At 51.8% G+C, this 11,585-nt stretch overlaps 1 protein-coding gene across 1 annotated transcript in view; it reads left to right on the forward strand.

The window, feature by feature from the left end:
• The first annotated feature begins 3,868 nt into the window (after positions 1 to 3,868).
• MB (myoglobin) overlaps positions 3,869 to 11,585 on the forward strand; it is a 9,997-nt gene continuing 2,280 nt past the window's right edge. The window contains exons 1-2 of the mRNA XM_007456255.1: positions 3,869 to 4,026; positions 9,326 to 9,548. Of these exons, the coding sequence (XP_007456317.1) occupies positions 3,932 to 4,026; positions 9,326 to 9,548 (318 nt within the window). The 5' untranslated portion in view covers positions 3,869 to 3,931. The remainder of the gene's footprint in view (positions 4,027 to 9,325; positions 9,549 to 11,585) is intronic.

Consider the following 11,585-nt stretch of genomic DNA (forward strand, 5'->3'; position numbering starts at 1 on the left):
TGGCCGCTGAGCCTGCGCGGCCGGAGCCTGTGCTCCGCAATGGGAGAGGCCACAACAGTGAGAGGCCCGTGTACCACAAAAAAAAAAAAAAGAAGAAGAAAAAGCCTCTTTAAAGCTTTAGGTAGTGAGCTCACTGCTCTTAGGAGTATTCAAGCAGATGCTAGATGATGGTCTGTAGGGAGAATTCCTGCATTTAGTGGGAACTTGGACAGGACACTATTGAAGACCTCTGTTAGCTCCAAGATCCCGTGGCCCTATCATTCTAGATTTCTCTTTCTCTAGCTTTCTGACTCTGGAACCTAGAATCTAAGTGTTCAGAGTGGTGAGAGTTGAAGACTTCGGGCCTCTGAAATTGTAACTCTGGAATCTCAAGTGTCCAGAATTTGAAGACTTGAGGATGAGTCTACAAGGCTCAGATTTTCCCATTCATAGGATTCTGTGATATGAAAGGGAAAAAGAGGAGGGGGCAGGTCTCACTTGGTGCGATCCAGTCCTGCCCCACTGGGTGTCAGACTAACCCACCTGTGTGTGTGCACGCCTGTGCACGTGTACATGACAGGAGCGTGTAAGGCTGCAGAAAGTTTTGTACCCAGAGCCAGCCTGGCTTTCCTATCCTGTGACTTTCCAGTTTCCCTGGCCCGGCTGTTTGAAGGCTGTCACAGGGATAATTATAGCCCCCAAACAAAGCTGGCGACTGCAGGTAGCCATAGCAAACTCCTAGGTACCACCAGTTCTGTTGTAGAGACGTGTAAGTACAAACAAATGTTGGTTCCTTCCTATTAACTTAAAAGGTAAAACTTGAAAAGGTTCATCAACTTCAAAGCCACAGGTTTCCATGAACTTGCCAGTTAATGGGGGCGCCTGCCAAGGAGGTGACAGTTTCATATTAAACACTTTAGAGCTGGTAAAGAGTTGATGAGATTTTAAGTACTCAGGCAGTTTCCAGACAACTCGGGAGGCCGGAGACGGGACGAGGGCTGTGGATTCCAGCTCTGCCGTTCACCAGCCTCGGGTGGGTGCATAACCTCTCCAAGCCTTCGTTTCTGTATAGCCAGGTGGGATAAGGATGGACCTGCCCTGCCAGCCCCTCGGGGATGCTCCGAGGTTCTCGAGAGAGCACCGGCCAGAGGGTGTTTGAAAACGGTGCTGCCAGGGCTGAGGATATAAATCAGAAGGTAGCTATGCTGATTCTCTTAGGGGTGTCACCGATGGGCTCCAAGTGGCCGGCCCAGGCCAGGGGCAATGCGCTGCCTCTCTTCCTTCTGCCCTCCCCTCCCACGCTGCTGGGCTCACCCTCCAGCAAGGGGCCAGAAGTAGGAGCTGAGCCCTCGGCAGTATGTCTCAGAGTTGCCTTTTCCTTTGATCCTGGGCCTGGCACAGAGTCGGCCCTCCATACCAGGCTGGTGAATGAACAAATGAACGAATACTAGCCCCCCAGAAAACCCCTATGGCATCTTAGCTACTCAACTTGCTGCTGACCCGGCCACTGTGAAGGCTTCACGGCTTCTGGGGCCTCAGCAGCTCAGTGTCCTGGGCTAACACGCGGCCTCAGTCTGGCACGTTGTCAGGAAGGGGCCTGTGTGCCTCTGGCCCTTTTGGTTGTTAGGAATCAGCTGACTCAATAAATAAATTGGTCACACTCAAGGATACACAAGGGGTCACACAGGAGGTGGCAGCTGATGGTAATCCTCAAACTGCAACTGGAGTGAGCTTTTCAGCCGTCAGAATGGAGACCCAAGGCTGCACAGGGGTCTTACCCAAGTTTGGGGTCCAACCCAGTGTTGGCCACGAAACCCTCTTTGACCCTGCATTTCCTACCACCTAGCCAATTCTCGCCAGGGATCTGACTGCTGTAGCTAATCGACATTGGCTGTTTGGCAGAGCCCTGCCATTGGCTGCCTCGGGTTAGGTCCCAGTCCTGGTCCAATCCGCTGTGCCTAGCAACAGGCTTGGAGAGCGGACATGGCTGCGGGCGCTGAGGCAGGGCAGTTATCTTTAGAAAGGGCTGCATACGTGGGGCAGCCATAACTGACATGTCCAGTACAGACCCAGGATGGCCAGGACACCTGCCTATCCTTTCTGAGCCTCGTGGTCCACAGCTGTAAAATGGGGTGATGCTCGCTACCTCGCAGGGTCATTGGGAAGATTAGATATAATCCTGCCCAAGGAGGCACTTTGTAAGCTGTAACGTTCTGTGTAAACCTTGATCATAGCACTAAATAAACTGTACTGTAATTTTGCTCCTCTTACTTATCTCCCCTAGGAGACTGAGTTTCTTGAACATCAGGATGTGTTTTATCTGGTTTTGTGTCCTCAGCATGTAGCACAGTTTCTGACACACAGTAGGTAGTCTATAACTGTGTGTTGGATGGATGGAGGAATGATCATGGATGGATGGATGGATGGATGGATGGACAGATGATGGTTGGGTAGGTGGATGGATGAGTGATGGATGATGGGTGGGTGGACGAATGGATGATGGGTGGGTGGACGAATGGACGATGGGTGGATGGATGGATGATGGATGGATATAAAATAAAGGCCGATCGTCCTCCACTTGCCTTCCTTGCAAGGCCAGCCATCTTTTTATTCAATGAACATTTATTCAGTTCAAATTTGGTACACAGTGCTGTGCAAGGTCCAAGAAATACACAGATGAATAAAACAAAGCCCCTGACCATGTGAAAATCAAAGTAGGGTGTTCAGGAGCATGGATTTGGGGGCCTGAACTCCTGGGTTCAAATCCCAACTCTTCCAACAACTAGCTGTGCGACCATGGCAGATTTCCCTAACTTCCCTCCATGAGATGGTGGTAATGTCCATATTTATCATTTAGGGCTGTTGGGGGCCTAAACGAGTTGCCGAATGTAAAGTGCTTGGAATAGGGCCTGGCACTGGCACCCAGCAAAGTCTCTGTGAGTATTGGCTGCTTTGATACTAATGGAGGGGCCAGCATGGAAACAAAGAAGTATGATGCAACGAGGTAAGCAGTACAACAGGAGCACATACAAATCAACGGAAAGGGCAAGCAGTAAATTTTGCAGTATGCGGGCCTCTCACTGTTGTGGCCTCTCCCGTTGCGGAGCACAGGCTCCGGACGCGCAGGCTCAGCGGCCATGGCTCACGGGCCCAGCCGCTCCGCGGCATGTGGGATCTTCCCGGACCGGGGCACGAACCCGTGTCCCCTGCATCGGCAGGCGGACTCTCAACCACTGCGCCACCAGGGAAGCCCCAGAGAAACTTTTCAGAGAGAAATATGTGAGCAAGACCATGAAGCCAGGAGTTTTCTGGGTGGAGTGGGAAAATGCAGACTCCAAGAGGTTGTGGATCTGCCTGGGTCCACCCAGCTATAAGCAGGAAACCATCTAGCCCCTTCCCACCGCCCTGATGGGTGAGGGCATTCTGGAAAAGTGGGCAGAAGGTGGACAAAGCGACTGCTAAGGGCCAGGACAGTCCCGGGGCCAGCCAGGGTGACGGCTGCCCTGGCTAATAAACATGACAGGTCCTCTTGGTACGGCTGACAGCAGGGGGAGTTGGGTTTCAGGCCATTGGCATCAGCCTTGGTCATGCCCTTTCTGTTGGCCTCCGAGAGTCCAGAGAGTGACCCAACCTCCTCCCCCCTCTTTCCACACACACAGCTCCTCCCCCCTACAACCTGAGGCCTGAGTTGTCCTACCCCCCCCCAATGGCACCTACCTCAAAATAGCTTCCATGTGAGGGCTAGAGAAATGAAAAGATTAGACCCCTGCATGAAAGGGCGGGGGGGGGGGGGCGGTGAAAGGAGCGGGGGAGAGTGAGCGAGGTGTCAAGTGATCTCTGTCAAGCATCCGGGAAGGTATAAAAACCCTTTAGGGCCAGGCAGCCCCAGCGGTCGGAGCCAGGATACCCGGTCAGCCTACCCTTGCTCTTTTTCTCTTCTTCAGACTGTGCCATGGGGCTCAGCGACGGAGAATGGCAGTTGGTGCTGAACATCTGGGGGAAGGTGGAAGCTGATCTCGCAGGCCATGGGCAGGACGTCCTCATCAGGTAAAAGGAAGAAACCCCATTGCCCCTATCACCGACTTCCTTCCCAAAGATCAAGAATGTTTGCCTGCAAGGTGGACCGGTTGCCCGGGGTTGACCAGCTGGCTGCGTTAGTTGACTTTGTTAAAACTCTTATTTGGTTCTCCTTTGCTTTTATGTGTCAGAGATTGGAGTCAGGAAAGGAAAGGGGATCTATCTCACACCTATGCCAGCAGCTGGAAGGAGCTTGACAATCAAATCCTGGATGGCTAGAGCCCACTAAGTGGTATCCTAGAATTATAGACAGAATTAACAAGAAAAATCTGAGAGATCTGTCTCACCTCACCTAGCGGATGAGGACAAAAAGGACCTGAGAAGGGAAGGATGACCCCAGAGTCACAAGTCCATTAAAGTCTATAAACTGTCAAGGCTAAGACATGGTTTTCAACATGAGGTATGTAGTTCTAGAGCTGGCTCTGCCACCGAGCAGCTGTGTGACCTGCAAGAAGGTACACAACTTCTCTGAGCCTCAATTTCTTCTCCTATAAAATGGGTGGGGGCTTCCCTGGTGGCACAGTGGTTGAGAGTCCACCTGCCGATGCAGGGGACACGGGTTCGTGCCCCGGTCTGGGAAGATCCCACATGCCGCGGAGCGGCTGGGCCCGTGAGCCATGGCCGCTGAGCCTGCGCGTCCGGAGCCTGTGCTCCGCAACGGGAGAGGCCACAACAGTGAGAGGCCCGCGTACCGCAAAAATAAATAAATAAATAAAATGGGTGGAAATCCTAATATATACGTTATAGAGTGGAAATAAGAATTAAACAAGATGATGCCTGTAGGGGGCCCAGCATAATTCCTGGCATAGAGTGAGTCCCAGAAGATGTTAATAACTATTATAGATGAAGCTTAGACTTGGGCCCTTTAAAGAATTATAATTAGTAAACAGAAGACAGAGAGCCATTAGTGACTTTTGATGCTGAGTATGTCTTCAATTTGAGGGCTCAGAATAGTCTCCAAGCACATCTTGCCTTCTGTAGCAAGGGCTTCCTGAATAAACAAACAAAACCCCCCACAAACTTCTGAGTCTTTTAAGTAGAAAATGGCTTGTGGCTTGTAAATAGAATCTCATGTCCCAGTTTCCTTCCTCCCCAAATGGTGATGGGCTCTTCCCTCCTCCTGGTCCTTTCTCATGCTCTGGGCAGCACAGGTCAAAAGCCTCATGGGATGTATGTACATCAATATTTCTGCATGTGAGAGAAGGTGGGCCCCAGTTACCACCAGTGAACGGATTGTCTTTCACACTTTAATTTACAGATGAATTTCTCCTTCTTTATGAGCCAGAGTAGGTTATCCTCTCCCACTTAGATGCCCTTTCAGCCTCCCTCAGGTTTCACCCATCTCCAGCTCCCAAATCTGGGGAGAATGCCCAGTACTATAAGCCCTGTTATCTGGAGTTCGAGCCCTTAATGGTCCATGCCAGAAACACTTGAGAGAGGACAGTCAAGTTCTCTGTTGAATCTAACTGGCATCTTGGGGTGTTCCTTTATGTCTTTCTCCTCTTGTGTCTCTGTCGGTTGGCTGCTTGGGCTGCAACAGGTCCTGCCTGATTGGACAAAAGTCTCCCCCAAAGTTGACGTCAACTCCTCAGCCATCCATTTGCTGTGTGACCTTGGACAAGTCGCTAGTCCTCTCTGGGTCCCATTTCCCTATTTGCTGAGAGGAGGGATTGCCTGCCATTGTCACTGAGATCCCTGCCTGCTCTCATGCCCTGGCATTCTGTGAGTCCATGGTCCTACCTTACTTTTGGAGAGGAGGCCGGGTAGCTGGGGTGGGAGACCAGTTTGCCGAGCAGGAGTCTTTCGCAGGTGATCTGGGGGCTGCCAGCCCTAAGTCAGTGACTTGGATGTCTTGAAGGAGGCTTGGGGTATTGAGTCATGGGGAAACATCTCCTCCTTTCCCAGGGTGGATCAGAGAGAACTGCTTGGGGCCAGGTGCCAGGGACGAGACATGATGCTGGAGACTGCTGGCCCCTGGCAGGCCCCAGAGAGCCCAACAGCCTGTCACGTCTTAGGCTGTAGGACATGCAGAAACCACGCCAAGTGGTTCTGCCCTCTTAGTGTTTGGGATATGGAGACAAGGAGAAGGGGCTGCTAACTCCTAGGGCTGAAAGTGCCCCTTTAAGGGCTAACCTTTTTGTTCTGTTCCAGATGCTGAACCTGGGCTTTCTTACTCATCTAGAAAAGGTCATTTCTCCCACTCCTCTGATTATAAAAGAGGGCAAATTCTGTTTAGCTGAGTCTGTTAATAAAACACTGAGGGCTTCACTGCAAGTATGTGGCCATTACGTTCTAGAACATAATAGCTGGAAGGTCAGTTGGAGAGTCTGGCTCCAGGAAAGGGGGGCTTCGGGAGGGTGGAGGCTGCTGAGAGGGCTTCAGGCCACTGCCTTTCCTTCTGTTCCCCAAATCTTTTCTGCTTTACTTATTTTTGCATTTGAACAAAGGATTTTGAGGCCATGGGAAGTTTGAAAGCCACTGCTGGTGGCCAATACGTCTCATGTCGCTGGGGGGAGACACAGCCCAAGAGTCCCAGCCAACCAATGGCAGCTACAGACAGGACCAAAAATTCCCAGTCCTAACGATGGTGATGATGATGGAGGAAATGATGGTGATGGTGATAATGGTGCTAGAGATGGTAAAGAGGACAGCAAATATTTATATATATATATATATGTATAGTACACAGTGATTGCTAGGCCCTGTGTTAAGTGTTTCACATATATTTACTCATTTAAGCCTCACAACAACCTTATGAGGTAGATATTATTATGATCACTACATTTAACAAAGAGGTTAAGTAACTCGCCCAAAGTCCCGCAGCTGGAATTCAAATCCAGGCAACTTGGATCAGTGTGCCTGCTCTCCACCCCTATGCTACATTGTCCCACAGTCTTGACACACTGGAGATGAATTCCCATCCTCATCTGGTTCTTGGGTTCTAGAGCAGAGAAGGATTTGTGCAGGCCTGGGAGAGTCCTAGGTCTTCCGTGTGGGTGTCTGATTGGGCCTCAGCTCAGAAAACAGCTGGGAAATGGCCTCCTTTCCCTCTGACTTGCCAGCAGACCTGTGATAAACTAGGCAGGTTGATGATAGGATTGAGGATGAAAACACAAGGCAAGTGAGCACTTCTGAAACACTGGAGAAAAGCCCTCCACCCATGTCTACAGGGCGAGGGCCTTCCATCTGCTCATCTTCCGGGCAATTGCTGTCACAAACATCCAGGTATGGCCTCCTGTGGCTGCCCTGGGGGCTCCCAGCTGCAGGACTTGGGGCCAAGGGAGGGAGCGGCTGTGTGGTGCCAGGATGATCTGTTGGGCGCTCCTGAGCCCAATTTTTCTGCCCTGTTTAAAGCAAACCCGGCTCTCTCTCTGACTGGCAGGTGCTGAGAGTGGAGGGTGAGGTGGAGGTCAAGCCTTAGAACTTGGAGGCTGAGAAACCAACTAGACCAACCCTTTTCGTTTACAGATAGTTACGCCAAGACCCAGAGAAACCGAGTGACTTCTTCAAGGTCACACAGCACATCGGAGGCAGAGCTGGGGCCAGAGCTCAGCTTCCATAATTCGCAGTGCCGAAGTCTTTCTCCCAGACATCCAGGGAACTCCCAAAACGTTTGAGGTCCCTGGCCACCTTGGGTCCCAGGTCCTTGGTCCTCTTCTGCCCCAGACAGTCTTCCTCCAGTGTCCTGACCTCAGGCCTTCTTCGCCTGTGGGTTCTGGGTCTTTGCATCTGTCAGGCAGGAGTTCAAGGATCATTGTCACCAGATAATAATAGCCGGGAGCCCAGGGACCCTTGCATGAAAGGTGCCAGGGATGAGCTGTCAGTGATGTACAAGGTTTGGCCGGGGCCCCAGATGAGGTGGTGACATTGGGCATGGCTGTGGACAGCCCTGGGTGTTCTGGGGAAGCGGGAGGGATACGCCCCCTGGGAAAGGGAGTGCTACGTCGTGCATGCATGTGCTTGTGTGTGCACGTACCTGTGAGTATGGGTGTGTGCCATGAGACACTTGTGCACAATGGAGTGTGTTCACAGTTAGGTTTAAGCGTGTCGCAAAGCCAGGAAGCTACAAAAGAGGAACCTTTAAAAGAACTGAAGCCATTAGACAGGAGAAGGGGGAGTCAGGGCAGACAGGGCCACTCCTGCAGAGGTTTCAGGGTGCGACACAAGGGAGAGAGCGTGAGTTACGGAACCATTCATGCGGGTTTGTGTCTGGGCTCTGCCACTGACCAGACACGTGACCCTGGGCAAGTCACCTACCTCTGTGGTCTTCCGTTTGCCCACGAGTGAAGTGGGGAAAATCACTCCCGCCCAGGTGGCAGGTATGACTCCCTTTAACTAATCTCCACCTTTCCGCAACAGGAAAGACTGAGGTCCAAGGCGACAGGTGGCTGCTCAGATCACTGTGGCCAGCTCACTGGGACCCTGGCAGGAGCGGGGACCTGGTCTTTAGCGGTGGCTCCCACCAGGGACCCTTACCATCGGTACTGTGAGGGGCCAGGGAGGTGCAAGGAGTCAGAGAAAAATAAGCAAGAGCTTTCTGAGGTTTCTGAGCTCAGACTGGAACGGCTCTCACAGGTAGTAGTGAGTCTCCTGAAGCCAGAAGTATTTAAGAAGCCAAAGGGCGATCCCCAGGCAGGAAGCTGCAGAGATGGTCCCCTGCATGGGCTACTTTTTGAGTCACTCAGACGTGATTTCAGTCTGGCTCTTCTGCACCCTGGCCATGTGATATTGAGCTAGGACTTCACACTTCTTAGCCTCTGTTCTCTTATCTGTAAAGTGGGAATAATATGTCCCTAAAGGGAAGCACAGGTGCAGAGTCTAGCACGGGCCTGGCGCACAGTGGGTGCTCAGCAAATCGAGGTCCTTTGGCCCCAGTGCTCCTCCTTTTCCCTGCTCCACTGTGACGCCATTTAGTCATCTATGCTCCCAGCAGCTTAGAGGAAATGGGGGTGAAGCCGGGTGCAACGCAGAGATGTCTTTCTTTCCTGCCTTTCACTGTAACAATGAAGATGATGATAAAAATATTTAATAATAGCAAAGCATTTATACACTTCTTGTGCAGCCCTCAGCATGTACTATCTCATTTAATCCTCACGCTTCTATAGGGAGGGACTTGTTATCTCCATTCCTTGGATGAGACTGAGGCGCAGAGAGGTGGAGTGAGTTACCCAAGGTCACATAGCTGGGAACTGGGAGAGCGTGGGCTTGAACTCAGGTCTGGCCACCTCCAGACCCCTGCATCTGACTCCAGCCCTCCATGTGCCCACAGGCTCTTTAAGGGTCATCCCGAGACCCTGGAGAAATTTGACAAGTTCAAGCACCTGAAGACAGAGGCTGAGATGAAGGCCTCAGAGGACCTGAAGAAGCATGGCAACACCGTGCTCACCGCCCTGGGGGCCATCCTCAAGAAGAAGGGGCATCATGACGCGGAGCTGAAGCCCCTGGCCCAGTCGCATGCCACCAAGCACAAGATCCCCATCAAGTACCTGGAGGTGGGTGGCGGGGACGGGGGCGGCTGGGAGGATGGAAGGAGAGGCCTCGAGGGCATGAGATTTGGGTTCAAGTCCCAGCTCAACAAATAACTTGCTGGGTGACCTATGTCGTTCCTCTTTGTTCCCCCGTTTCCTCATCTGTAAAGTGGGCTGCCACCCACTTTACCTTCCTCCTGGGTCATTGAGAGTCAACATATTTCTCCCCCAAATTAGTATCTTGTTCCCAAGGAGGAAGTGGATATGGGATGCACAACTTGCATTCTCTCCACAGGTAGGTACCATTATCACACCCACTCGACAGATGAGGAAACTGAGGCACAGAAAGGCTAAGTAGCTTGTCCCTGGTCACAGAAGCAGCAAATGGCAGAACCAGGATCCAGACTAGGTCTCTATTCCTCCAGAACCCCGGCTCCTAATTCCTGTGACACTGGGAGTCTCGTTGGCAGGAGTACAGCAACTGGGGCTCAATTCCGGGTGGGAATTATTAGTTCCTACATCTTTACAGATGAAGAGAGAAAGCCTCAGGTGTCAGAGGCATAAGTAGTTGGTTTGAACGCCCTGTGATGGGCTGAGAAGTTGGGTGGGCTGGGGAGAGCCTGAGCTTCGAGTCCTATGTCTAGACCCAGTGGGAGGAGGGGATGTGGCAAGAGGGAGCAGTAGGGTTCTGGGGGATAAAGGATCCTGTGGATATCACCCCTGGGGATGGGAGCAGCAGGCAGGTTGGTGCAGCAGGGAAGGTAAGGATAATTATGATAGCTCCCAGTTAGGATGGGCCATGATAAGCTGTTTGCCTGGGTCACTGCACAGAATTCTCACGATTTCCCCATGAGCTTAGGAATTGCATTCAGTGTTTTCTTTCCCTCTCACATAAAAGAAGTTCAGAGGCAGAGAGCGCAGAGCTGGTATGGGAGCCCCATAGTCACCAGGGATGCTGGTTCTTTCTGTGTTGCCATCCTTGTCATGTGGTGTCCACCCTCAAAGTCGACTTGTGGTCCAAGATAGCTGCTGGAGCTCCAGCCATCTAGCCCATATTCCAAACAGAGCAAGAGGAAGAGAGGACGTCTCTCTTTTAAGGAGCCCCGGAAATCTCATCCAACAGTGTTTTTCACATTTCATTGGCCAGAAGTTAGTTACAAGACCACATCTATATGCATGGAAAGCAGGGAAATGTAGCCTATTACCACTCCAAATACAACTAGTGTTCTCTTACAAGGAATAAGGAGAAATGGACATTGTGCAGGCAGTTAGCGTTCTCTTCCTCAGGTAGGTACTCTTCTCATCCCCATTTTACTGATTTGGAAACTGAAGTCTCAGAGAGGTTAAGTAGCTTGCCCCAGGTCACCCAGCTTATAAGCCAGGAGGTACAATCTGATCTATGGTACTCTAGAACCCAAGCTCTTAATCCCTTGTGGCACAGCACCTCCCATGAACAACCACCACCACCATCCTCTTCAGCCTCACCACCCTGCACCCCTACCTGCTCCCCCAAGTCACACACAAACAATTCTGCCTGCCCATCTCAGCACCCCAGACATGAGGAGCGGGTCCTGCCTCTGAGATTCTGCACGAGCGGTGGTCCCTGCCCTTCCCGTCTTTTCTTGGCAAATCCCTGTTCATCCTCTGAGGCCCAGCTCAGAAGCCACCGCCTCTGTTCTGGCCCCTGAGGCAGTCAGCTGCTCCAACTGCCAGCCCTCCGCTGCGAAGGCATTTATCCTCACCGCTGCCATGGAGCCTGCCCGGCTGTATTGTAGTTTGTCTCTTTACCCAGCTGTCTCCTGGCTGGGACACGAGCTCCTCAAGGGCAGACCCTGGCTCCTCCTCTGTCTGAGCCCCAGTGGCATGTGGAGGCGTTCACAACACAACTCGAATGATGGATTCCCTCTCTAGGGATGAGCAGACCGGCTCAGAGGGGGAAAATGATATAGCCAAGGTAGCACTACCAGCTAGCAGACTAGAACCCAGGTCTACTTAAAACAGGTTTAATTTACTGCACAATCCCTGCAAAAGAATTAAGACAGAGCCCCATGTCTACTCTTT

Source organism: Lipotes vexillifer, unplaced genomic scaffold (assembly GCF_000442215.2).
Source record: "Lipotes vexillifer unplaced genomic scaffold, Lipotes_vexillifer_v1.1 scaffold728, whole genome shotgun sequence".
NCBI lineage: Eukaryota > Metazoa > Chordata > Mammalia > Artiodactyla > Lipotidae > Lipotes > Lipotes vexillifer.